The 24,406-nt window shown below is 43.1% G+C and overlaps 1 protein-coding gene across 5 annotated transcripts in view; it reads left to right on the top strand.

The window, feature by feature from the left end:
• SULF2 (sulfatase 2) overlaps positions 1-24,406 on the top strand; it is a 306,266-nt gene that overhangs the window by 260,358 nt on the left and 21,502 nt on the right. For all 5 annotated transcript variants that reach the window (XM_083146425.1, XM_083146420.1, XM_083146421.1 and 2 more), the window contains 6 exons: positions 5,592-5,742; positions 8,901-9,076; positions 9,847-9,975; positions 14,842-14,898; positions 16,193-16,322; positions 23,057-23,267. In XM_083146425.1, the coding sequence (XP_083002551.1) occupies positions 5,592-5,742; positions 8,901-9,076; positions 9,847-9,975; positions 14,842-14,898; positions 16,193-16,322; positions 23,057-23,267 (854 nt within the window). The remainder of the gene's footprint in view (positions 1-5,591; positions 5,743-8,900; positions 9,077-9,846; positions 9,976-14,841; positions 14,899-16,192; positions 16,323-23,056; positions 23,268-24,406) is intronic.

The raw sequence follows: 24,406 nt of genomic DNA on the forward strand, positions 1-24,406 counted from the left end.
CCTACCTCCAATGCTTTATAAAAGGGACAGTGGTTTCACAAGGGAGGATTACACAATAGCATAGGCGTGCGCAGCCCATTTTATTAGGGGGTGCATCGTCAAAGGGGTGTGTCTAGCGCCACCTATTGGGCGTGTCTAGCATTGCCCATTGGGTGTGTCTAACCGCCAATCATGCATGTTTACCATCATCTATTGGTACTCGCTACAAAATAAAATGTCTCTCAGCCAGAACATAATCTCTGGCCTGTTTCAGTTTTAATATTCTTATTACTCTGTATAACAGTACATGCATATAAAGTTAAAAAAATATGGATTATGCAGGTATGTAGTGATATGACAACGATCTAGTACAATTAACAATGCAAAACACACAATTGATTGATGGGCACTAATTTTAATGGAATACAGGTCTAAAAAGACCTGTATTCCATTAAAATTTAAAAGACTTTGGTAAAAGGTATTACTGGTATTGCTAGTGGCCTTGTCCATAAGGGTGGGCACAGCATTTGGGGGTGCCTGTGCACCCCTAACACTCAATGTGCGCACACCTATGCACAATAGTATCCCCTATTCAAATTATTCCACATAGTAGCACAATCATATTCACATTACTCTGCATTTAGTGTCCCTAATTAATATTACACCACATAGTAGTGCCACTTATTCACGTGCCGTTACCCAGTAGTACTCCTTATACATGTATGCCACACAGTAGTGTTGCTTACACATAAGGGCCCACAGTAGTATTGCTGCTTCTTCACATAATGCCCATAGCAGTAGTACCCCTTACACAAAATGTTCACAGTAAGTGCCCCTTATACACATATCTGTCTCTGTCCCTCAAGCAGCTCACCACCTGTGTCTCTCTAGCAGCTTCTTCTCCTCTCTAGCAGCTTCTTCTCCTCTCTAGCAGCTTCTTCTCCTCTCTAGCAGCTTCTTCTCCTCTCTGTGTTCCTCTTGCTTTGTCTCACCTTGCACAAATTAGTGGTTCTTCACTTCAGTGGATGTGACTGCATGGCATAACATACACCGTGCTTAAAAAGGAGTGCTGGGACAGTCTTTTCTATTGGAATTACTTCTCATTGCATTAGTAAAGGTGGAATGGAGTGCCCCCTTCCATTACAGGTGGCGGAACTCAGTTCCACCTCCAAAATAAAAAAAAAAAATAGCCTTGTTTCAAATCCCAAAATGTACAGCAGCCAGAGCCTTCCTCGTTTTTCAATAACGGAATCTTTGCCGAGTCTTACTCCATTTGTATTAATAGGCACAGGTATTAGGGAGTGGCAGAAAAGGCAGCAGGTGAATAATGAGCATATATGAAATGAAGAACTGTTGTGATGGTGGCTCTCTCTCTAGTTAATGTGCTATAGAATGAGGAATTCTAATTACTGGTGACAGGTCCACTTACGCACAGACAAGAGGGTTATTGAGTGTGCTGTGAGTGTATAGTGTTTCCTTGCCGGGCTGGCACATCTGATACAGATCAGACAGTTAACAGACTGTGTCAGTACAATTTAGAGAAGTGCAGACTGGCTGACATACAGCTAGGGAAATGTATCCACATAGAACAATATGTCTCATATTCCAGAACGACTCATACGTGGAGGACCCACACAGACCTCAAAACCCAGTGAAGGGGATTTGTATAATGTAAGAGGAGGCTGATCTGCTCTCCTCATTGTTTGGAATTTTATTTTGTATAATATGATCTGACAGTATCATATTATACATGTAGAGTTGGATGCTATTTATTCCAGAAGCGCAGATTTACGTCCATAAAATCACACAGTTTGTAGAATATTTAGGATTACCGGCGTCTTATGCCAAATGTGCATATTTTGTCAATTACACTACAAGCATAAGATGCGCATTAAATGTATATGCTAGCAGTGTATCATTTCTTTGTATATTTCTACACAGTTGGGATTCCCCCGTGGTCAGATCAATGCACCACTTCCACGTTGTGTCTCCATAAGGATAAGTCCCTATCACCTATATATAAAATGCATTTAGCATGCTGGCAATCGGGATGACGACGGTTGAAATCTTGGTGCCGGAATCTCTGGAGATGTCTGCACTGGTATCCCGATAGCTGCCATCCCAATATAAACTTTGTTGAGGTCTCCTAGCGGGGATCAGGGCGATGGGTCAGCACAATAAGATTGACATATACAAAATGTTGAAATCGAAAATGGTCTACATGTAGATTACGATTGGGAACGGTAACTTTTAGTGAGGCAGCAGTAGTGGAGCAAGGCACCTGGCCAGAAGTATGGCGGGTAAAACAGGACACTAAATGGGGGTCCATGTGCGCAGATGTTGACACGAACACCAAAAAAAGGTGAAAAGGTCATGTTTGACTTTTTCTGTGTTGACCTTTTGCTTGTTGCATTTAGACCATTTGGGGTTGACCTAATTCTAGTTAACCTTATGATCCACACCCTCCTAGTATTCGGTTGCGGGGTTGGTGGTGGGAGGGGGGTATGGATTAGGCACTTGGGGGGCTAGGGTTGGGGTGAGGTCAGGGATAGGCTGCATGGAAGGAATGGTTAGGTCTCCACTTTAAATAGAGGGGGTTAAGGTTTGGCACAAAGGGTTAGGATTATAATAGCAAGAAGGGGAGGGATAGGGTTAGGCAACAGGTAGGGAGGGTTTGGGTTATGTGTGTGTGTGTGTGTGTGTGTGTGTGTGTGTGTGTGTGTGTGTGTTATTGGTTTTCACAAAGTTTGCTGCTTCAATGTTTTTAGACCTTTTTTTATTTATTTTTTTATAATGTTTTTAGACCTTTTTTGTCAGATGTTACTATGGTATACTGAAGTAAAATGATAAAGTCCCCTATACACTATGCCGGTTTGTCCTTAGGACAATTCACACCCAATTTCCCTTGATCCTCTCCCGGCAGCTTCCCAAAATGGCTCACATCTGATCTGGCCCTTGTTGTGTAATTTTTACATGTGATAAATTGCATGCGACTCCCAGAGAGCTGCAGACGGGTGGCAGGAGAATTTAAAAAAAAAAAAACATACAAAAGAATGGGTGGCCGCTGATTCTTTTGTATTGGTGTTTAAATCTCCTACCTGCCGCCTACCACCGCAGGGGATGCAGATCGGGGAGAGCGCATCTCCTGCACTGCGCTTCCCACTGGCACACACCTATGGATGCGATAAATCGTTGACTGCTGCACATACCATTTATCTTATGTGCAGCCCATCCAACTCCGATCTGATGTGCAAGGGACCCCAAATTGGATCGGATATCGTACACATGCCGATTTCACCCACATTCTTGGCCCAAACCGCTGGAATCGGGGGAAATTGGGCCCAAATTGCATAGGGTAGGGGATCTTAAGCGTTTCATAAGTGTCGAAGGCTTTTATGAACAATTATAATAAGTTTATGCAAGCAGTCAATATTTGTAGTGTTGACCATTCATTTTCAAGACCTCTGCAATTCCCCGTTGTATGATGATCACACAAATGCTCTTAACCCTTTATAACCTTTTGATTGTTTTTTTCGCTGTATGTAGTGAATGACGCTGGTAAAGTAACTAATCCCCCCAAAATATGATTTGGTCATTATCTTATTTTAGTATCTTTGGTATATTTAGTACATGTTTATGCCAAAACACTGCGATTCATTGTAATTTGATATTTTGATTCAAGCATCTACTGGAAAATTTTCATACATTAAAATGGACATGAGGATTTGAATGGTGACCCTCAAAACAATATATTTTTTAATTTTGTCCATTTAAGTGGGCAAGGGTTCATAAAGGGTTAACATAATCAGTGCCTCCATACAGGATAACTTATTTTTGACACATTTTTTTTTCTGACCAATGAAGAGAAACAGTGTGAAATTGTATTCTCACATCTGGTATATTGTTATCATACCACCCGATTTTCACAGGACAGTGCCTTTTTTGGGGGGGGGGGGGGGGGGGTGGCGGCTGTCACTATGTCCTACCAACAGGCAGGTGAATAAATGCTGTGCGCATGCTGTCTATTGACGGGAGACAGAGGGACTGGGGCCATGGCCAGCAGCCCATATAGTGATGAAAATAGGGGCGTGGCTCATAGCCGTGGCATTTGCATGAGGCCATACCTCCTTTTGTAGAGGCCTCTGTGGCTTGCTCGGGAGTCGCACTTCATTTGCTAACAATGTTGGGAAGCATGAATACAGTATATTCCTTTTAATGTATGATCAGGATGGGCTTTTATAAATGATTGCCCATTTATGGTACTTTGCAAACAGTTTGTAGGACACACTTCTCTTCATGTAATCTGGAACAATCACATTGTGACGCGTTTCTGTCATTGACAAGAGCATGGTGACATATATTACAATTCTGGAATTACATCTTTTTATACTGTTGTACAAGCCTAGGGGCAAATAGATGTTCTGAATGTGCAATGAATTCCTGCCGAGTTATGCTTATTGAAAACACTTCTCTGCTGCCCTGGAGGTCGGCTCTTACAAATGTGTTTGCCAGGAAAGCGGAAAGCTATATATTTTAGGACAAGCTGAAGTGGAGCTGGAAGGTCTTTTCAGCCATTCTTCCAACATGCAGTGCCAGTCAAACACATACACAGAATATGCCAGCACATTCACTTTATTTCATATGCATACATGACCGTATTCTAGTTGGCATGCGCCCTGCGCGTTGGCACAGCGGAGCGATGTTGAGAAACTGTGCATGCGCATTATTTGCATGTGCAGCCACCTGGTGCGAGCAGGCGCGGCAAATTGCTTATTCGCCATCCCGGTTGCACCTAGCAGTGTGTGTGTGTGTGGGGGGGTGGCCTGGGGTGGCGGCGAGGGGTCGCGCCCATGGGGACGGCCAGTGGCCCTTACTGAGATCTGATTGCAGTACAAATTTGTTCTCAAAATGGGCAAGACCATGTGCACTGCTGGTGGGGCAGATGTAACATGTGCAGAGAGAGTTCAATTTGGGTGGGGTGTGTTGAAACTGAAATCTAAATTGCAGTGTAAAAATAATGCATTCAGTATTTACGCTGCACAGAAACAAAATAACTCGTACAAATCTAACTATCTCTATACATGTTACATCTGCCCCACCTGCAGTGCACATGGTTTTGCCCATTTTGAGATCAGATCTGAATAAGGGCCAGTGTTTTATGGGCGTTCCCATGGAAATTCAGTCAAGACGACCGCAAGTGCTGTAGAAATCATTTGATGGTCACAGACCACTTAATGATTTTGCCCCTGTTATGCTAAACATCCATTGGCATACGTGCTGGTAAATCAACGTGTAGGGGGCGGACATTTGTGCGGGCGGAGTTTAAATAACACGTGACATTATGTGCCTGCCAAACTACTCCTTCCCGGAGGACGGGGCAGCAAAGTTTTTAAGTATGGTACAATATGTGCACTTGTACCAGCCCCATACTTAACCATCAACACATAACCTCGCGTCTCTGCATGCGCTCTATGCAAAAATGTGCCATTTGTGTCCGGCCAACAGATTTGTCCAACTTATAATTAGGTGTGTACAGTATGCCTCATTGTCTGCGATATTTCCATGTTTGTTATGGGACACAATTAATTAACTAGAGCTCGCTTGTCTTTCAGAACCCCTAGTTACAACTATGCGCCAAACCCAGACAAGCATTGGATAATGAGATACACAGGCCCAATGATGCCTATTCACATGGAATTCACCAATATCCTCCAGCGAAGGCGTCTGCAGACACTAATGTCAGTTGAAGATTCAATGGAGAAGGTACAGGTTCCATACGTATATAATACAGCAATGGTACTGGATATGTATTACTCTTCTAGCTCCTTATTATGGACTTCCGTGCTTACATAAATGGGTGCATATTTAGATAATACTGTTTATGGTGCATGTTGGCTGATTCCAGTTAGCTGCGCCAGCTGGTGTAGCATACTGACATTTTTCTTAACATTTTCATCTTATTTGCACAACACCACTCTGTCTGTCAATCGGTTTTAAATGTTTACAAAGTGGCAGATTAAGCACAATGGAACTTGCTTTGGAAAAAAAAGCCATTCCATTATTGCACTTTTGGTTTATAAAGTTAGACTCAGTTGCACACAGATACACAAAATTCGTTTATCGAATGAATCGGTGCAGTCTCTTCAAGTGGTTTTGTGGCATCACTTTCAAGCACAAGCAGAGTGAGTTCAACGGTACATGACGCGTTCATGCTTGGTGTGACTGCAGCCAAAATTGTTTGAAGACCTATCTGTACCGTGACTTGTTCTTGAATGTAATACCCAATCTGTTTTTTGTATCTTACATATCTCTGTTAGAAAAGCTGTTAGCGGTTGTGCATGTTCAGCCATTACTCTGGGTATTTTTTATAAAAAGTACCCCAATAAGGCTGCGGAGTGGCATTGTACTGATGGAGCTTTCTTGCAAGCTTTGTCCTTGTATGAGATAATTGATACATCCATGTGATGTAATCAGTTACAGGTAGGGTCTCCCTTGGGGCCGCAAGCATTTTGGATAAGGTTTTTTTGGGGGATTTTTGGAATATATTTTTTTCTTTCATACTTACCCAGTCCCCTGGTGGTCCCCCGACGTCCAAGGCGGCCTTCAGGATCCTCTTCAGTAGCATTTCCTGTCCCAGGGGTGCATTGCCTGAGTGCACCGGTGACATCACCGGCACGCCCGTGCATTCGCGCAATGCACCTCTGGGACCAGAGATGCCACTGAAGAGGATGCTGGAGGCCACCTTGGATATTGGGGGACAAGGTAAGTATGAAAAAAAGGGGTGGGGGAGGAAAAAAAACAAAAATATTCTGAAAAAAACACGGTTTTTCGATCGTTCGTTTTTTTTTTTAATACGCGATAAGGGAAACCGACCTAAATTGTATTGCGGATTGGGGCAATATTATCACAGCACATTGGCATCTGATGCGGATAGTAATAAATCGTCCCCGTATCTGTTTTTTATCCTTATTTTCCTGTTCCCTCTTTTCACAAGTCTCGTCTCCAGTGGTCATTCTTTCAGGCATTTGAGGGAATTACCACTTACAGCAAATGCAGTGATTAGCAAATATTTGTACCATCTATAGTCCTAAAATGAGAATTAACAAACCAAATTGAGAATTTTGGACATGCGATAGAAATGTGCCTATTTTGTTAGTTATTGTTTTTTAAGATATTTAAAATGTTTTGGGTTTGATCACTGCTGTATTCGTACCCTGACTTTTATTTTATTGTTCCATATTTCTGGGTTTCTTATTTTTTGATTCCATTTTATAATAAGGAGTGAGAATTGCATTAAAGGTATTTTATTCCTCTAAATTATGAGCAGGCGGCCCAAGAGGCAGCTTAATCTTTTCTATTCTGCTCTAATGTTTTATTAATCTGCAAAGCAGACAGTTTACTGTTTTTATTTACTGAGTTAATAAAAGTGATTCAAATTCTGGGTCCTCACACGGCAGCAGAAACACACGTGGAATATTGATGTCCTCGCGTATCAGAGATAATCCTTTCTGCTCCACTATTTAGAGTTGCTTAACATGTAGAAGTGTTGAGTTTTTGTTTCCTAAAACCTCAGATAACATTTAATTTGTACAGGTAACCTAATTGTAAAATGTACTTCAAGGCAACTACTGTATCTCTGAGATAAGGCATGGCCTTTTGAACAACCTATGTTCTCCTTTTCACTAAAAATTGGAGCTGAATTGTTGAAAATGATCAACGGTTTAGTCCAGTGGTTCGCAAACTGTGAGCCAAATGTATTAAGCATTAACAAGTGATAAAGAGGAGAGTCAAAAAGAGTGATCAAGTATCAGCCAATTAGCTCATAACTGTCATTTTTTTTAAACACTGCATGTAATATGGCAGTTAGGAGCAGATTTCATGGTGTTTTACCATTCTCCGCTTTATCCATTTTAAAGGCTTAATACATTTGGCCCTTAGTGCCGTGGCAGGCCTCGATACACTTTGTATGGGAGCCAAGGCTTGGTGGTCCGGGATCGCTTCAGATTATTTATTTATGGTCAATGTGATAGGCAATATCAGTGCTTGTCGCTCCCATTATATAGTACTGTATGTGGACAAACAGTAGTGAATCCTGTCTCTCACAACATAAACGAACCGAAAGATAATCTATAAATACAATTTACTTAATTTAATATCTTTTAGTTTCTCAATAAGAAACTTTTGGCCTAGGGTGCTGTAAAACAAATTATGATACTCTAATGCACAATGATACAAAAAAGTTTGGGAATCACTGATTAGTCATCTCTATCTGTGATTTGTACTATTCAATTATGGAGTTAAATGAAACAAACAAAAACTAACCAAAAAAATCACATTTCTCTCTGCTTCTCTTTAAAGGTCTCTAGTGTTTGGGTTTTTCCCTGTCTTTTAAAGGGGTAACATGCTGGAGAAACTCTTCACAGGGTTTCTCTTGAGAAAGCTTTGACATGCAAAGCCTACAGAAGCCTATTTAAGATGTATCACATTGGGACACATACCACCATAGTCCCCTTATTGCTATAACTGGCCAGGCCACTGACAAAATGCTTTACTTAATTAATTTCAGAGAAGTGCAAAATTATAATTTTTTGTTTCACTATTTTAAAAAAAACCTTATTTTTATCTTCAGTGTAATTGGAACTGGAAGTCTAGGTTACCCGCAATATAGACAAATAAAAAGGGCAGTTGAGCGTCCGGGTTCACAGCGAAGTTTCCCGGTAGGCCTGAAAATAGCCCAAAGCCTATTTTGTTTGCGGACATGTGGCCACATTCCCCACATGACAGACAGCCCACCACACTCATTGCATTGTCCTCATTCATTCTTTTATTCCACCTTTGCAGTATAGTAACTCTTCCACCGCTTTTGCTCTTGTAGGTACAAATGACTCAAAATAATTTTGTTTCTGCTGTTGTATCTTCAGATCTATAATATGCTGGTGGAGATGGATGAGCTGGACAACACATACATCATTTACACAGCTGATCATGGATACCACATTGGCCAGTTCGGGCTGGTGAAGGGAAAGTCTATGCCATATGAATTTGACATCCGTGTGCCTTTCTATATCCGTGGACCCAACGTGGATGCAGGTTCTTTGTAAGCATTTCTCCTAATTTGGAAGTGATGTACAGTACAGAGCTGGTCCTATTAGTAGTCACTTCTGTCAGTGCCACCGTTCCTGAGACCTGGAACCCCATAATGCTGATCCTACAGTCAGATTTGTTCAGGATGTGGTACTTATTAATTGATTCACCCAATTCGATGTTTCTGAAGCCAACAGTAGTCTGCATTCAGCAACGCCCCTTGTCAATGCATCGAATGAGTACAAAAATGCACTCTGTAAAAATTAAAAAGTAAAACAGTAATGAGTAGATTTCTCTTCAAACATGTTAAGGTGGTCTTCAAAACTAATCTGATGGATTTGTAGTACAGCACCGATAAAGCTTTGGGAAATCCAGTTGTACACACAAGGTCCTGGTAGCTTTTCTAATGCAGTAGTGCAGCTTTAACCTTTTTATATGTTGCATAAATAAAAAAAGAAAAAGGTGTGTGTAATGTAAATATATTCTGCTGATGATTATTGCAGAACATTTGTCACATTCTTAAAAGATACTTTAGTTACACAAGTGAGGCTGAACTGAAAATTGTGTTAATATAAAAAAGTGAAAAGTGCATTGGGCGAACCATGGCAGTGTGTGGTGCAATACCAAGGTTGTTTGTGGTATGCGTTGGGTGCATTTTATAAATGATTTCCATTACCGCTCAGTGATTCAGCTGTTTATCTTGTAAGTAAAAACCAAGTTATTGATTTTTGATGTTACTGAACCTTTAAATAGCAGAATTATGTTCTTTTATCTTCCTGCCAGGAATCAGCAGATTGTGCTTAATATTGACCTTGCTCCCACAATCCTGGATATCGCTGGCCTGGATATTCCTCAGGACATGGATGGAAAGTCCATATTGAAACTGCTTGACACAGAAAGACCAGTCAATAGGTGGGGATGCCAACATGTGAATTTGTTATTATCTACTATTGATATAAAGTATTTCAGGCAAAGAGTGTACAGAGTAATAGGACAAGGAAAGAAAAAGTATGTCACGACGTGGTGCACCTAATTGACTTAACACGAATAAAAGTTAACTTTTATTAACATTATTTAAGATAACAAAATATAAAAAAACACAGACAAAACAACATAAATGGTGTGTTTAAAAACGGTGGCTCATGGAAATCGCACAATTTCAGACAATTTCAATATGGTTTATCCAGGAATAGGTGGCCAACATTAGTACTTTATATATTTATATCTCTTGGCTTATTTTCTCCAGTATACAGGTACATGGAATTGTGTATTATACAATGCAGAAGTGTCCGTCCAGTGTGGTGCAGAAGAAAATTGCCCACTAGTTATCTGTATGTTTGGTGTGATCACCTAATGCCGTCTTTATAGATTATAAAGTGTGGTTAACACCTAAATGCATTTGTAGCACTGTTATATTGAGGTTTTTCTGTTGAATTTGTCTCTCCAGCACCACACAGTGTAGGATACTGCCTTGACACTTTCTAAAAGAAGTCGCATATATTGTTGCAAAATTATACTAAAATCATACTCCCAGGAGGGAAAATATCTAAGCAACTTTGAGACATTTTTTGGAAACATTACAAAGTGCCTCATTTCCAATATATTGCCTCAAACAGTTGACATGGACTAATGTATGTGTTGACTGTTTTGATGTGATACAAAAAAGAAAATGCAAGCAGCATTGTGTCAAACTGGTTCCTCCTACATGACACGATATATTATGTGAGACAGACAAGAAAACAGTTGCACATACTGTACGTGTGCAAAAAACTCTACTAGTCACATCCTCACTTCTATAATCACTTGGGCAGCCTACTAACTCTCATCACTGTGACAAATTTAAAGGAGTAGTCTAGCCCCAAAATTATATATTATATGTGATAAATCTGAAACTGGTCGACATTTGTGTTGACTGTCCTAAATAGAATCTCTCTCCCCCTTTTTTTCGCGCAACATATGACCTACTGAGCGATACCTTAGGTGAAGGAAAAACATTCTAACATGTCACATTTCCACCAGGGTGACTATTTGAGAAGTCTACTAACTGTTTGAGATTCTCCAAAAGTGATTTAAAGGGACAATCTAGTCCTACATTGTATGTGACAAATTGACACAGGTTGAAGACCAATGTCAACTCTCTCTATCAGCAAGTATAAGCTGAAAGTGATACAATAATACAAATGTAATAAACCTCAGTGTATCACACCAATAAATGTGCCACACCAAACATACAGATAACTAGTGGGCAATTTTCTTCTGCACCACACTGGACGGACACTTCTGCATTGTATAATACACAATTCCGTGTACCTGTATACTGGAGAAAATAAGCCAAGAGATATAAATATATAAAGTACTAATGTTGGCCACCTATTCCTGGATAAAACCATATTGAAATTGTCTGAAATTGTGCAATTTCCGTGAGCCAATGTTTTTAAACACACCATTTATGTTGTTTTGTCTGTGTTTTTTTATATTTTGCTATCTTAAATAATGTTAATAAAAGTTAACTTTTATTCGTGTTAAGTCAATTAGGTGCACCACGTCGTGATATACTTTATCTTTCCTTGTTCTATGTACAATCAATATGTCCAATGGTAGCGCACCCTCCGCAGAAACAGAATAAGGAGCATTCTTGTCCTTTCTGTTCATTGGGGGTCCACCTGTTATCCTCCAGAATTAATGAGGGTCCTGTGCGAGTAACACATCGTTTGTGTCTACAGAGTAATAGGGCCTACACACATGCCAATATTAAAGCATTTTCTAAGCGACTTTTGCTTATTTAGGCAAAGTCGCTTAGAAAATGCCCCTACATCGGTGTGTTTGCGTAGGGGCTATAGCACCAGCAATGCGCGTCCCCGCACGTCTCTGCTGCTGGCCGAGATTGATGAGCAGTGTCCATCAATATCGGCATCGCCAGTGTTCTCTCACCGGAAAACACTGGTGCTGTCAGCTCGCTCTGTGTGTGGGCTGTCAGCTCTGTGTGCTGGGCGACAGAGGAGCAGAACGGCCGCAGAGTAGCAGCAAAGCTAGGTCGCCCTACACACATCGGCATAATGATGATCTGCAAATAATGGATATAGTCATAGTCTGTGGATAACAAGGAAATCTTGGTTCGATGGTGTAGCCATATACAAAATCAACAAGTAACTGTCAGGATGGAAGTTTATAGTGTTTAAAAATAAAAAGTGGCATATGTAATATTTATTAATTATGTGTAATATTGACTAATTCTGCCCATACATCGAACGGGCAAATCACCAATTCCCAATGCCGTGCGAGACACTAATCATCAATTTGATTCACCAATCTTGGGGACTCTGCGATGTGTTGATTTCTCAAGCAGTCGACAAAATACAAGATCACAATGCCTAACTTGGCAATTCCGATAATTTTCACGTCTGAATAGAGGACTCTAGATTGTCCAACATGTTGGATTTTGTCCATCAGCTGACCCAGTCATCCACAGAAGGGGAGATTGCCCCAGTTAATTGCTGATGTATGGGCTCACTTAATTTATTCATACTCAATTTAGTACATTCAGCCTGTAAATGCCCAAAACAACATCTAGTGATCCTGATAAATCACATTTGGGGACTAGTGGATCTATCTAGGAGCACACTGATTTTTAAAATGTCTTGATCAAAGTTTTATAGCTGAACATGGCTCAGAATGAATTGTTAAATGTTACACAGTTCTTTGTTGCACAGCTTGTTATTCTTGAATGTCACACAAATTGATCATTACATAAGCCAGTGGTTACCATGGTAACAAACATTCGAAAACTACACTAGATTGGATAATGATCACATCAAAGGCAGCCGATCAGACGGTAATTGCCCTTTAGCTTGACGCCTCTGCCACGTTAATGAAAGACTCCAGGCCCTAAGACTAATCCATTTCCCCTAAATATATAGATGCTCATGAACTGCTAAACTTCTAAATCTGCTTTTAGTTGATGAAGTTATCACTGGAACCTCAGAAGGCGGCTCCTTCATTCTGGTCATACTTGTTCTGTCCTTATTACCGCATGATCACCAAGTGAAGTCATATGCACTCTACTTTAATGAAAACAATATATGATTAGATTAGTGGGGCATTCCCATTATTTCTCATTCATTACATATTTTAATACCTTTGTGTAAATAGATGTGAATACTTCATTACTTTTTTTAAATCCAGCAGGACTCCTGGCTATAAACATCAGTTGCGAATTCGCACCCTTGTGAGTGAACCAGATCCCGCTTTGCGAATGGTGGTATGCCGGCACACCATTTGCAATGCGCAGGGCCAGCAACAGAAATCTTGGGGCCCGGTACAATGATATCTCTGGGGCCCCCCCTAACCACATCCCCTTGAGCAGAACATTTTTAGTATATTGCAAATTTAGTATACTGCATATTAAATGTGTGTTTTTTATTGTTACAAAAGAAACATAATTCATAATCACTAATATTGGAGGAGGTCCGGGTAAGTACCCTTACAGGAATCCATGCGGGTGCCTTTATAAACCATAGCTAGGTACTGCACTGCCGCAGCAATGCTTACAGCCCCTGAGCCACTCAAAAGTTTGGGGCCACTCACAAGCTTGGGCACAGGTGTCCCCTTTGACCCCCCTGTCGCCTGCCCTGGTAATGCATGTGCGTTCGCATTGGTTGCGAAGGGATGTTTTACTTAAACAACTTTGCAGCCTGTGGGGTAACACCCACATCATTCAATGGTCGACGACCATCGAATGATGTGGAACGTGCACGCAGATCTAAGGTTGCTCAGAGCAAACTTAGATCTGTGTGCATAGGCAAATCTAGAAATATAGTAGTGGGTGGTCCCAGATCCAAATACTAAAGCAAGTTGGACCTTTGTGCGGTGAAGCTGCGTGGCTAAAGGGGCGTGGCCACATGGAAAGGAGGCGTGTCATCACAAAAAGTGCATTGGTATTACACATTAGACCACACACCATACTGCCCATTACACATTTTAGCAAACTCCATAATACCCATTACAAATAACGCCACACGCCGTATTGCCAATTGCACATAAGGCCACACATTGTAATGCCCATTCCATACCACATCCCCACACCCCCTCCCACACTCCCAGTAATGCTCTGCGGGGTGGGCATCGGCGGCAGCACCAACAGTGCAGGTGACTGGGGCCCTTAATGACAGGGGATAGTGTATGAATACAGGCTGCGATCGGGGGGGGGGGGGGTGTGCCAGCGCCGGGCAGCACTGTGACTATACAGCCAGGCAGCGCACGGCTCTTGATGCCCAGCTGTCATTTCAAATTGTGTGTGCGGCGGCCGACGGTCTAATGGGTGGTCCAGTGCACCCCCGGACCACCCCTTAGATTCGCCTATGTCTGTGTGCACATTCGGAGGGAAGTTGGTGGGCAACTGACATCCAGTGATGTCAGTTGTCCGCCCTGTGCACCCACATCATCAGGCCATTAGCATGAGAAAGCCCAGCGTTCTCATGGGAACACCCATAAAACACTGGGCGTTTCCATATGCTAATGGGCCACACCACACCCCCTCCGTAAGCATGGGTGGGTGCGTGCACCCAGCTAACAGTTTGTTTGCTGTGGATGCACACACCCAGCGCATGCACATGTACAGAAATGCGCAAAGAGTAAGGTCCATAGTTATACGCACTGATCATCTTCAATCATTATATTTTTTCAAATGAGTTTTATGTGCACAAATATAGTCAAATACAGGATTGTGTGTACTGCCATTTGCCCATCTTAACCTGTAAATATTTTTCCTTTTTCAATAAGGTTTCAAGTTCCAAAAAAAGTCAAAGTTTGGAGAGATTCATTTCTGGTGGAACGAGGGTGAGTATCATTTTCCTCTGTGCAGGAACCTTCAGCAGATGTGCTCTTTCTATAGGTAACCGGGGAAGAGTATATTGAGCACACAGTAATGTGCCCGTAGCTTTTGGTTGGGTTTATATCTAATCACAGTATGATTTTAAAACAAAAATTGGAATAATCCATTTTATCTGCTGTCGTAGTTTCCCCTTAATTATCTTGTTTTCTGTCGTGTTCTTAGCTGTCCATTGCTAACACAAACCTATACATTGTTCTATACTTTAGCTATAGTAGTATACAGGGATGATTTGGTCTGAATTCAGTGGTCATGAAAATACGATTCAGGGGGAATCATGATGCGGCATCTGGGGGAGGGAGGGCTTGATGCCGAGTAGGAGCACGGGGGGCTTCATGCTGCCGCCGCTGAGTCGGACCTGGTTCCAGCATGTCCTGTCACAGTATTACTATTAAGGAATGATAAAACTGTGGCAGGTCATGCTGGGATCTGTACTTTCACAATAGCTAAAGAGCCATAGGTTGGCCAAGGTTAATGTACAATATTAAAGATTAGTTGACAGAAGGTTCTGTGATGTGAGTGAACCATTAATTAGCTTCCTTGAGAGGGTAGGTGTATTAACCCCTTGAGTGGTGGGTTTTGCTGGGGCAGGACAAACCTACCAGGGCAGGTTTGTCCTGCCCCAGCAAAACCCACCACAGGACATTGGAAGCCATCCCCCGTGTCCCCCCCCCCCCTCACCTCGGCTCCAGTGTTTGTATGCCGGAGCTTCCCTGCCACCGCTGCCTTAGCCGACTCTCACATTCAGCGGTGACGTCGGCGGCAGGCTAGGGAATGTTCGCGGCGGCTCGGGAGGACTCGGGTGCCTGATCGCTCCCGAGTCCCCAAACCCGAGCCTGCATGGCGGCTGGGTCAGGGGAGCTCCGTCGTACGCCGGAGCAAAGGTGATGGGGGGAGACTGGGGGGGGGGGTGCAATGGGGGAGGGCTCTAGAGGTGCTGCGCCAGTGGTGAACACCACTGGCGCTCACCTATTCTATATTAGTGGTATGCCTGGAAATTTTCCGGGACAGCCCGCTGCAGCAGCGCAGCTGAGCCCGGAAAATGGGGTTAAGAGTGGAGAAGTGGGGCAGTGTAGAAGTGGTCCATAGCATCCATTCAATGTTAGAGTAACATTTATAAAGTACATACTGTAGTACTGAATGATATGTAGAAGCTGATTGGTTGTTATAGGCAACGTTAACCAGGAACTCCTCCCTCGCTTATTTCTCTGTTTTTAAAATATGCTGGTTTCCATTTTGCAGTAAACTGCTGCATAAGAGGGAGCCTGAAAAGTTGGATGCACAGGAAGAAAATTTTTTGCCCAAGTATCAGCGTGTGAAAGACTTATGTCAGCGAGCAGAGTATCAGACCGCTTGTGAGCAGCTCGGTCAGGTAAATATTGAGGGCACCACAAGGTCCGTTATTCCTCTCTTAATCGTCTGCCAGGCTCTGCGGCTAAGCTTTACACTTGCTCATATTACTAATACTGTAAGGGACTTGCAAGTACCATTGTTTTTTGTTTACATACTGTAATACATCTTTATTTTTAACTAGCTGCATTTTCCACAAGGAGCTTTTCCTGCATCTCCAAGTTCTCCATCAAACAATTCAAAGTCTCCAAACTTATCCCTCCATATTTTTGCTTAGTTTGGAGTCATGTACATGATTGGATGGGTTTACAGGGACATGTCTCTCTGTCTGTCCATCCAAACCGAAATCTTGGTTATACTCTCCATGAAGACATCTGCTTACAGGCATCCTACCACTATATCCTGACGTAGCTCATTAGCGAAGCGTACGCCGACCGTACACTTCGTGGGCTACCCCCACTCCCTTACCCCCATTGAAATGTAATGATTTTGATCTGTCTAGTTTAAACGAATTAGTACCGAGCGGCGCGTGTAGCTCACAGCCCGTTGGCTGTGTTGTGCACCCTGCCAGTCGTGAGTGCGAGACCGCTGCACCCGGGTCCTGCATTGTGAGACGGCGCGTCATTACCAGGCGCTCCGGGACACTCGGAGGTGAGCGGCAACATTGGTACGCCGGTCAAAGTGTGAGAGTTCTGCACGGAGAGTTGCCGTTATTCAAATACGGCAATCTCTGGTGCAAACACCACCCATAGAGGTGAAATCGATTACTTATCTATTCACCCTAACCGTGCGCTAACTAACGCACCCTCAGTGAGCCTAGTGTATTGGTCTATTAATAGGGCCGCACGAGTACCCGCAAGAATCACCCTGTATGTGAAAGAGATTCAAGTGACTTGTGTGAAACTCTATTAGCTCACTGTACCGCCGCATATCAGATTATCTGTTTCATTTAATCCATACTAGACTGATCACAGGAATCCAATACCGCATTAATTACATAGGGAGTTAGGGGTCCCACGTCGTAAGGGTAATCTAATACCCTTTTTAAACTAACGTCTATGTGTATTTTCATGTTTTGTGTCTTTTATTTCGCTATTTTTAACCAATCATAATAAAGGTTACATTTTAATACCAATCCTCTCTGGTGCACCGCACAGTGACATATCTTTCTGTCTTTGATGTCCACTATATCCTGTTGAGTATTGCATTCACACATGGGAGTTGATTCAAATGGAGGTATCCTTTTATTAGCAGTACTTTAACGCTGCCAATAGTTTCACCAGGGGCTATTCTATTATGCCCGATGCCAGTGTCTTATTTCCCTGCATGCCCACATCTATCTAGTAGTACTGTATGCTTCGTGTGCCTCAGTGCAATAAAAACGGCCATAATAACCATCTGTCATTAATACTTTGAGTGCCAACATCTCTGTGGGAGATGCACAAAATTATCAGTTAAAAATGACAACAGCTCTTTGAGAGATATGCAAAATGTTGGGTAAAAATGCCAGCGTCGCTCGCATATGTTATATAAGTTCTAATAAAAACCGTTGTGTAAAAAAAAATATTACATTACAGGACATTATGATGGCTAAAAATGTTTGCTTTGTTCATTTTTACACCTATTTCGACAAATTTACTTGGCACTCAGAGGGTTAATTGAGATTTCATTTTGTATTTATCGGCCAAAAATGCATCAGGGCTCCCATGAGTGAGACGGGTCGGTCTCTTAGTACAGATCCAAAGGGTGAGTTTTTACATACAGCACATGTGCAGTTATTTCCACATTCATGGCAATATCTGTCATATTCTGAGTCGGACAGATTCTAGTGTTGATTCTAATAATGGTTGTGGCGACTGGTGGAAACTCAATGGGAAACACGGCTTTCCACTTGCATGTACCCAAACCTAAGCCCCATGGAATCTTGCATTAGCATACTCACTAAAACGGCCTTCTGCAGCTGCCAACAACTACAGCCACTGTGACAAAGAATGATCCCCAATAGTGTCAGGAGAATGAATGTTAAGGTAGAATGTATTCTTGAAGGCGGCTGAGACCAGCTGTATTTGATGCTTATGAAATAAATCACTGTAGCACTTCATAATGAAATTCATCTGGTAAAGGGCTTCATAGAGAGTGTGTGCTTAGTAGTTGCACTTGCAGTTTGGTCTGATGACATCAGCACCAAATTCCAAGATGGCATTTCACCATCTCGCTGTTTGCCTTATTTACAGATCCTACACAAAGAAGTGTCGTACGGTGCAGAATAATGGATTTGTACTTTCTTTTGCTGAACATTTGCTAGATAACCATATGTATAAATGAGTCAGTGGTCCCCATGCAGGGATGAAGGAAGTACGCACTGAATGTAGATAAACAAATGATCAGAAACAGCTGTTCTACCAGTAGTGGGATGGATCCTGGTGTCACTGTCACGCCAGTGCAGGAGAAGGTTTCTATTCAGAGAATGAGGAACTCTGAAAACGTCTCGTAGATCAAGAGCTGCCATTAGTATCTATTAGATCCTGTAAATGGAAACGTTTGCAGGTGCTGGAGGAAACAGGCACGTAATGGGTAAATGGGTTCATGGGGTTCTCCAGCCACTTCTAGAAGGTGAAGACCCTATAGGTTAACCTGTGTGTGCCTGTTATCTGTTGTTACTTGTCTAATAAATCTAATAGCTGCACTTGTTTTTTAGAGATCTTTTACAGTTTTCAGTGATCCTCATACTGAACGGTGCAGGCATTTTTCTGCTTGCGTTCTGCTAGTGACTTTCAGTAATGCTGCACATTAGAGTATAGGTTTTCTGATATCTGACGTTCTAAAGCTTAATTGTTACTACAAATGGGATATTACAGTGGTTCCCAAAACTGTGGCACGCTGGGGTGCTGCAGAGCACTTGCAGATGTGCCCTGGATTGGTGGTCCATGACCAATTCAAATTATTTATGACTAATGTAATAGGCAAATTATGGACAAACAGAATATTGTAGTACAGATCTGTCCTTATACATCTAGCCTTAATGCGCCATGCACTGCGAGACGCCGAGCGCCTGTGAGCCGGCAGCTCTGCTAATGTCGGACATCTTTGTTTAATAAATATGCATCTTATTTACATTGCCACGCAAACAGGACACACAAGCCACTTCTGGTTTAAAATCATATGTGACATGCCTACTGTATATTCTGTGTGTGAGTGTGACTGTGGGGGAGATTCTCTAAGGTGAAAATGCGGTAAAAACCCAGTTATCGGGGTTATTACCGCATTTTGGGATGCTCTAAGCATCCCCCGCCGGGTAACCCGGCGGGGGGGCATCGCCAGAAAAATCTGGCGATGCCCCATAGAAGCCAATGGGCTTCTAACGCGAACCCACCGCCGCCCCGCACGGACCTCCGCCACCCCGCATCGCCCCCTCACCTGTGTCCGGGCAGCACAGAGCTGTGCTGCCCGGACCTGTGACCTCCTCCCTGCACTGATCCTCTTCCGGGTGCAGGGAGGAGGAGAGCCCGGCGCAGCAGCGCTGGGTGTGGGAGGGAGGGGGGACCTGCTGGGACCCGGCGACTCTCACCGCAAAGGACAGCTCTTAACGCAAGAGCTGTCCTTTGCAATAATTATCGCATATGTTAGAACATATGCGATAATTATAATTGTGATGGGCGGCGAAGGGGGGGCGGAGAGTTTTAGAGAATCTCCCCCTGTATCTGAATAAAATGACTACAGTATGTTAGTGTTTTCTAGAAAACATTGTAACAGCATTTTGTGTGCAGATACAGCTACAGTCACACATATGTATGCAGCATATCATTTTAATTAACAGTCTGCTTGTGTGTCATATTTGCATAGCGATGCAAATAAGACACCTTTTAATGGAAAAATTTGAACGAACCTAAGCTCAGTGCTACCAAGTTATTCCACAGCATTGTACACTAGCAGGGCTATTTAGCAGGACTGCATCAGTGATGTAGCTGGACACATCTGTAAGTGTAACCAGGCGGTGTTCAGAGGGTGGTGTTGGGGCTATACTGTACATATAGGCCCTTATTCTGGTTCACTCGCAAAGGCAAATTCCTTCTCTAATGGACAAACCATGTGTACTGCAGGTGGGGCAGATGTAAAATGTGCAGAGAGTCAAATTTGGGAGAGTTATTTTGTTTCTGTGCAGGGAAAATACTGACTGTTTTATTTTTACACTGCAATATACTGTAAATATCACTTTGAAGTAAAACCAAACCCAAATCTAACTCTCTCTGCACATGTTACATCTTCCCCCCCCCCCCCCTGCAGTGCGCATAGTTTTGTCGGTACTTGTGTATTATCACGGCGCCCCCGATATTGATAGCACAATGTTTTTATCGCATCGCATGCCATACACCCGATGGCATGCGATGCGATTTTAGCCCCCTATTCGATTAAAAATTGTATAAGCAACCTAATTTGTGCTTTTAAGCACGCTAATGGGTGCTTACAATGTTAAATGCACCCCCACGCCACCCCCCACTATAAACGTGAACCCGAAGCGTGGCGAGCGCAGCGGTACGCATCCTACGACCTTTTCATACCCCCACTATCCACGTCGGTGTGGAGTTGATTATATAAAGTGTGGCGAGTGCAGCGAGCCCGAAGCGTGACGAGGGGACGCGTATACCTCTGAAGTTATGCGCGTCCGCTCGCCACGCTTCGGGCTCGGTGGCTCGCAGCGCTCTCCACACTTTATAAAGTCAAGTGGGGTATGAAAAGGTCGTAGGACGCGTACCGCCGCCCCTCGTGGGCTCGCTGCGCTCGCCACGCTTGGGGTTCTCGTTTATAGTGGGGGGGTGGCGTGGGGTTGCATTTAACATTGTAAGTCGGTGTTCCCCAAGGGTCAGTCCTTGGCCCTCTCCTCTTCTCCCTCTACACCACCTCTCTGGGCACCCTCATCAGCTCCTATGGTTTTCATTACCACCTTTATGCTGATGATACCCTAATCTATCTCTCCTCCCCTGACCTATCCCCATCACTCCTGTCCAAGGTCTCCGAATGCCTCACGGTCATCTCAGCCTGGATGACCCAACGCTTCCTGAAAATAAACATGGCTAAAACTGAACTTCTAATCTTCCATCCCCCGAACATCGCCTCTTCTCCCACTATCTCCATCAGCATTGGTGAAACCGAGATCACCTCCACCGACCAAACGCGCTGCCTCGGTGTCATCATTGACTCCTCCCTCTCTTTCACCCCCACATTCGTGCTCTCTCACAGTCTTGCCGCTTTCACCTACGCAACATCTCACGCATTAGACCATTCCTCTCCACTGACGCGACCAAAATTCTCATTCACTCTCTTGTCATCTCCCGCCTTGACTACTGCAACATCCTTCTCTCCGGGCTACCTCTCACCCGCCTCGCACCTCTCCAATCCATTCTTAACGCTGCTGCTAGGCTCATCTTCCTCTCCCGCCGCTCTACCTCTGCCTCCCCCCTCTGTCTATCTCTTCACTGGCTCCCCATTCCTTTCCGAGTTCTCTTTAAACTCCTCACCACCACCTACAAGGCTCTCTCCTCCTCCACCGCTCCTTACCTCTCTTCACTGATCTCTATCCACACTCCCTCCCGTCCTCTTCGCTCCACCGCTGACCGCCGACTGACCTCTCACCTAATCACCTCCTCCCACTCCCGTGTCCAAGACTTCTCTCGCGCTGCCCCCCTGCACTGGAACAACCTCCCGCCACCCATCAGGCTTTCTGATTCCCTTACCTCCTTCAAGCGCTCCCTCAAAACCCACTTTTTTCGACTAGCCGATACCCTCCTCCTAACCTCTTTTGATCCTCCTATACTGCCTCCGTTCCCCTCCGTTCCTACTTATCCTGTTGTTTTTCGTTTGTCCACCCACCTATTTTTAGTATGTTAACTCTTATGAGTAGGGTCCTCCTGCCTCACGTACTCACCCTACCTCATTACCTCACCTGTGCTCCTGTCCTGTTCTTCCCTTCCTCTACTTCATCTTCAGTCTCCTCGACAATTTTGACACCTACTTCTGAACTGATGCTGATTTTATTTCTACCAGCTATACCCCTATTTATACTGTATTTTTCAACACACCCTGTACGTTACCTTGTCATTTGTTTTTTGTTTGCTATGTATGGCGCTGCGGACACTTTGCGGCGCCTTATAAATAAACGTACTACTACTACTAAGCACCCATTAGGGTGCATTTAACATTGTAAGCACTCATTAGGGTGCTTATACAATTTTTAATCGCATCCCATCGCATCCCATTGCATTGTATGGCATTGTATGCCATATACAATGTCATATAATTTTAAAACTGTATGACATTGTAGAACATCGCGCGATATCGCATCGCATACCATCGCATGCCTTATGGTATGCGATGCGATTGGCGCCGTGATAATACACAAGTACCGTTTTGTCCATTTGAAAAGGAATTTGCCTTTGCGAGTGAACCAGAATAATGGCCATAATTCCAGCCTTAGCATATTTCTACAGCACGGGTGGCCAAACCGGTCCTCGAGATCTACCAACGGTTCACGTTTTCCATATCACCTAGTTGGTGAACAGCTGTAGTCATTTCTAAATGTCACATTTTTAAACCTGCTGCATTCATTCCTACTATAGAGCCACAGTTTGCCTGAAACACATGAACTTTTGGTAGATCTTGAGGACAGGTTTGGCCACCCCTGCTCTGCAGAGAACGTCTGGCCATCCTGTACATCCCATAACTAAATCACCCTAATATTTCATGTTTACTGTTCCCTAGAAATGGCAGTGTGTGGAGGACGCCACCGGAAAGCTGCGACTACACAAGTGCAAGGGAATGGCAAGCCTGTCTGCTGCCCCCAACAGCAAGAAGAAATCCCCTAATCTCATGAGCAATTACTATACTACCAACAGCGATGAATGCAACTGTGATGCAATAAGCTACAAGATGGCCCAAATGGGCCGGCACAAGAAACTGCTAACAAAGAAAAGTGAGTCCCAGAGCCGTCTAATATCTGTAGTAGTTTATCTGAGAGTGGCAGGTACTGGTAAATGGTGTGTAACTCTGTCACAGGGCACCTGTCACAATAAACATTTCCAGTTTAGTAATATATAGAAAATGACAGCTTTCTTCATTGTTGCTGTTGCTGAAATTATTTTGATGTCTTCTTTATGAATGTCTTCCATTGCATTTCCTAATCTTTTTTTAGAATAGTGATGTCAGTGTGTATGTTCTGTGTGCTGCACATATGTACATATAGGGCTGTATATTCTGTATGAAAAGTACATGTACAGTAAATCAAAAGACTAGAACATGTCCAGGCTGTCAATTCCCCCTTCCCGTTACCTTGAAAACGAAAAGTTTTTTTTTTCTTGCATTCTTTAATTTGGTTCTCATTTCGGAGAAGTGTTAATATTTCGTCACTGTACGATACTTGGCTAAAGCAGCGTTTTCTAAAGCCGTAGTGAAGTTATCACAATATTGTCACCTTGAGAGGCGCCCGGATCTTGTTGAGAAGCTGTAAATCTGGAGGGGGGCAGGAAGGTATTTTCCATAGTAACAACTCTGGAAAGCAATCAACCTTTTGACACATTGATTTATTATTATCTTTTTCCCTACCTGCATTTTATAACCGATGATATATGTCTGGTACCCAGACTCAATTCTACACAATGGCTGACAAAGTGCCCATCAGGAAAGTAATAATCCCTTTATTGTTAATGGAAACATGAAGAAAAAAGTACTATATTTAAAACAAAGATAATCATCAATTTGTGTTGAAGTCTACACACAGATTAAAACATAATTAAAAAGACAGTAATTGATGATCTAAATAGACCAGCTTGTGCAGATGGACATTGTACTTTTCACCTGTTCCTTTCAACTTTGCTCCACTACTCTTGGGTTGGATAGAGAACATTGGGAAACAGCTGCTGGCCAATCGTTCCTCAGGTTGTCTCTAGGAATTGACGTCTGGCGTTTAGCCGGGCACTCTGGAAACATTGGTCCTCATTCACATATGTACACAAACGCTGACACAGCTGCTATCTGCATAGCTTTGCAGCAAATGCTGTGTGAAGATATGCAGATGTGTACTAAAATGTCTACTGAGAGCATCTGAAATCTACC

The sequence above is a fragment of the Crinia signifera genome, chromosome 6 (genome assembly GCF_055691185.1).
Source record: "Crinia signifera chromosome 6, ASM5569118v1, whole genome shotgun sequence".
NCBI lineage: Eukaryota > Metazoa > Chordata > Amphibia > Anura > Myobatrachidae > Crinia > Crinia signifera.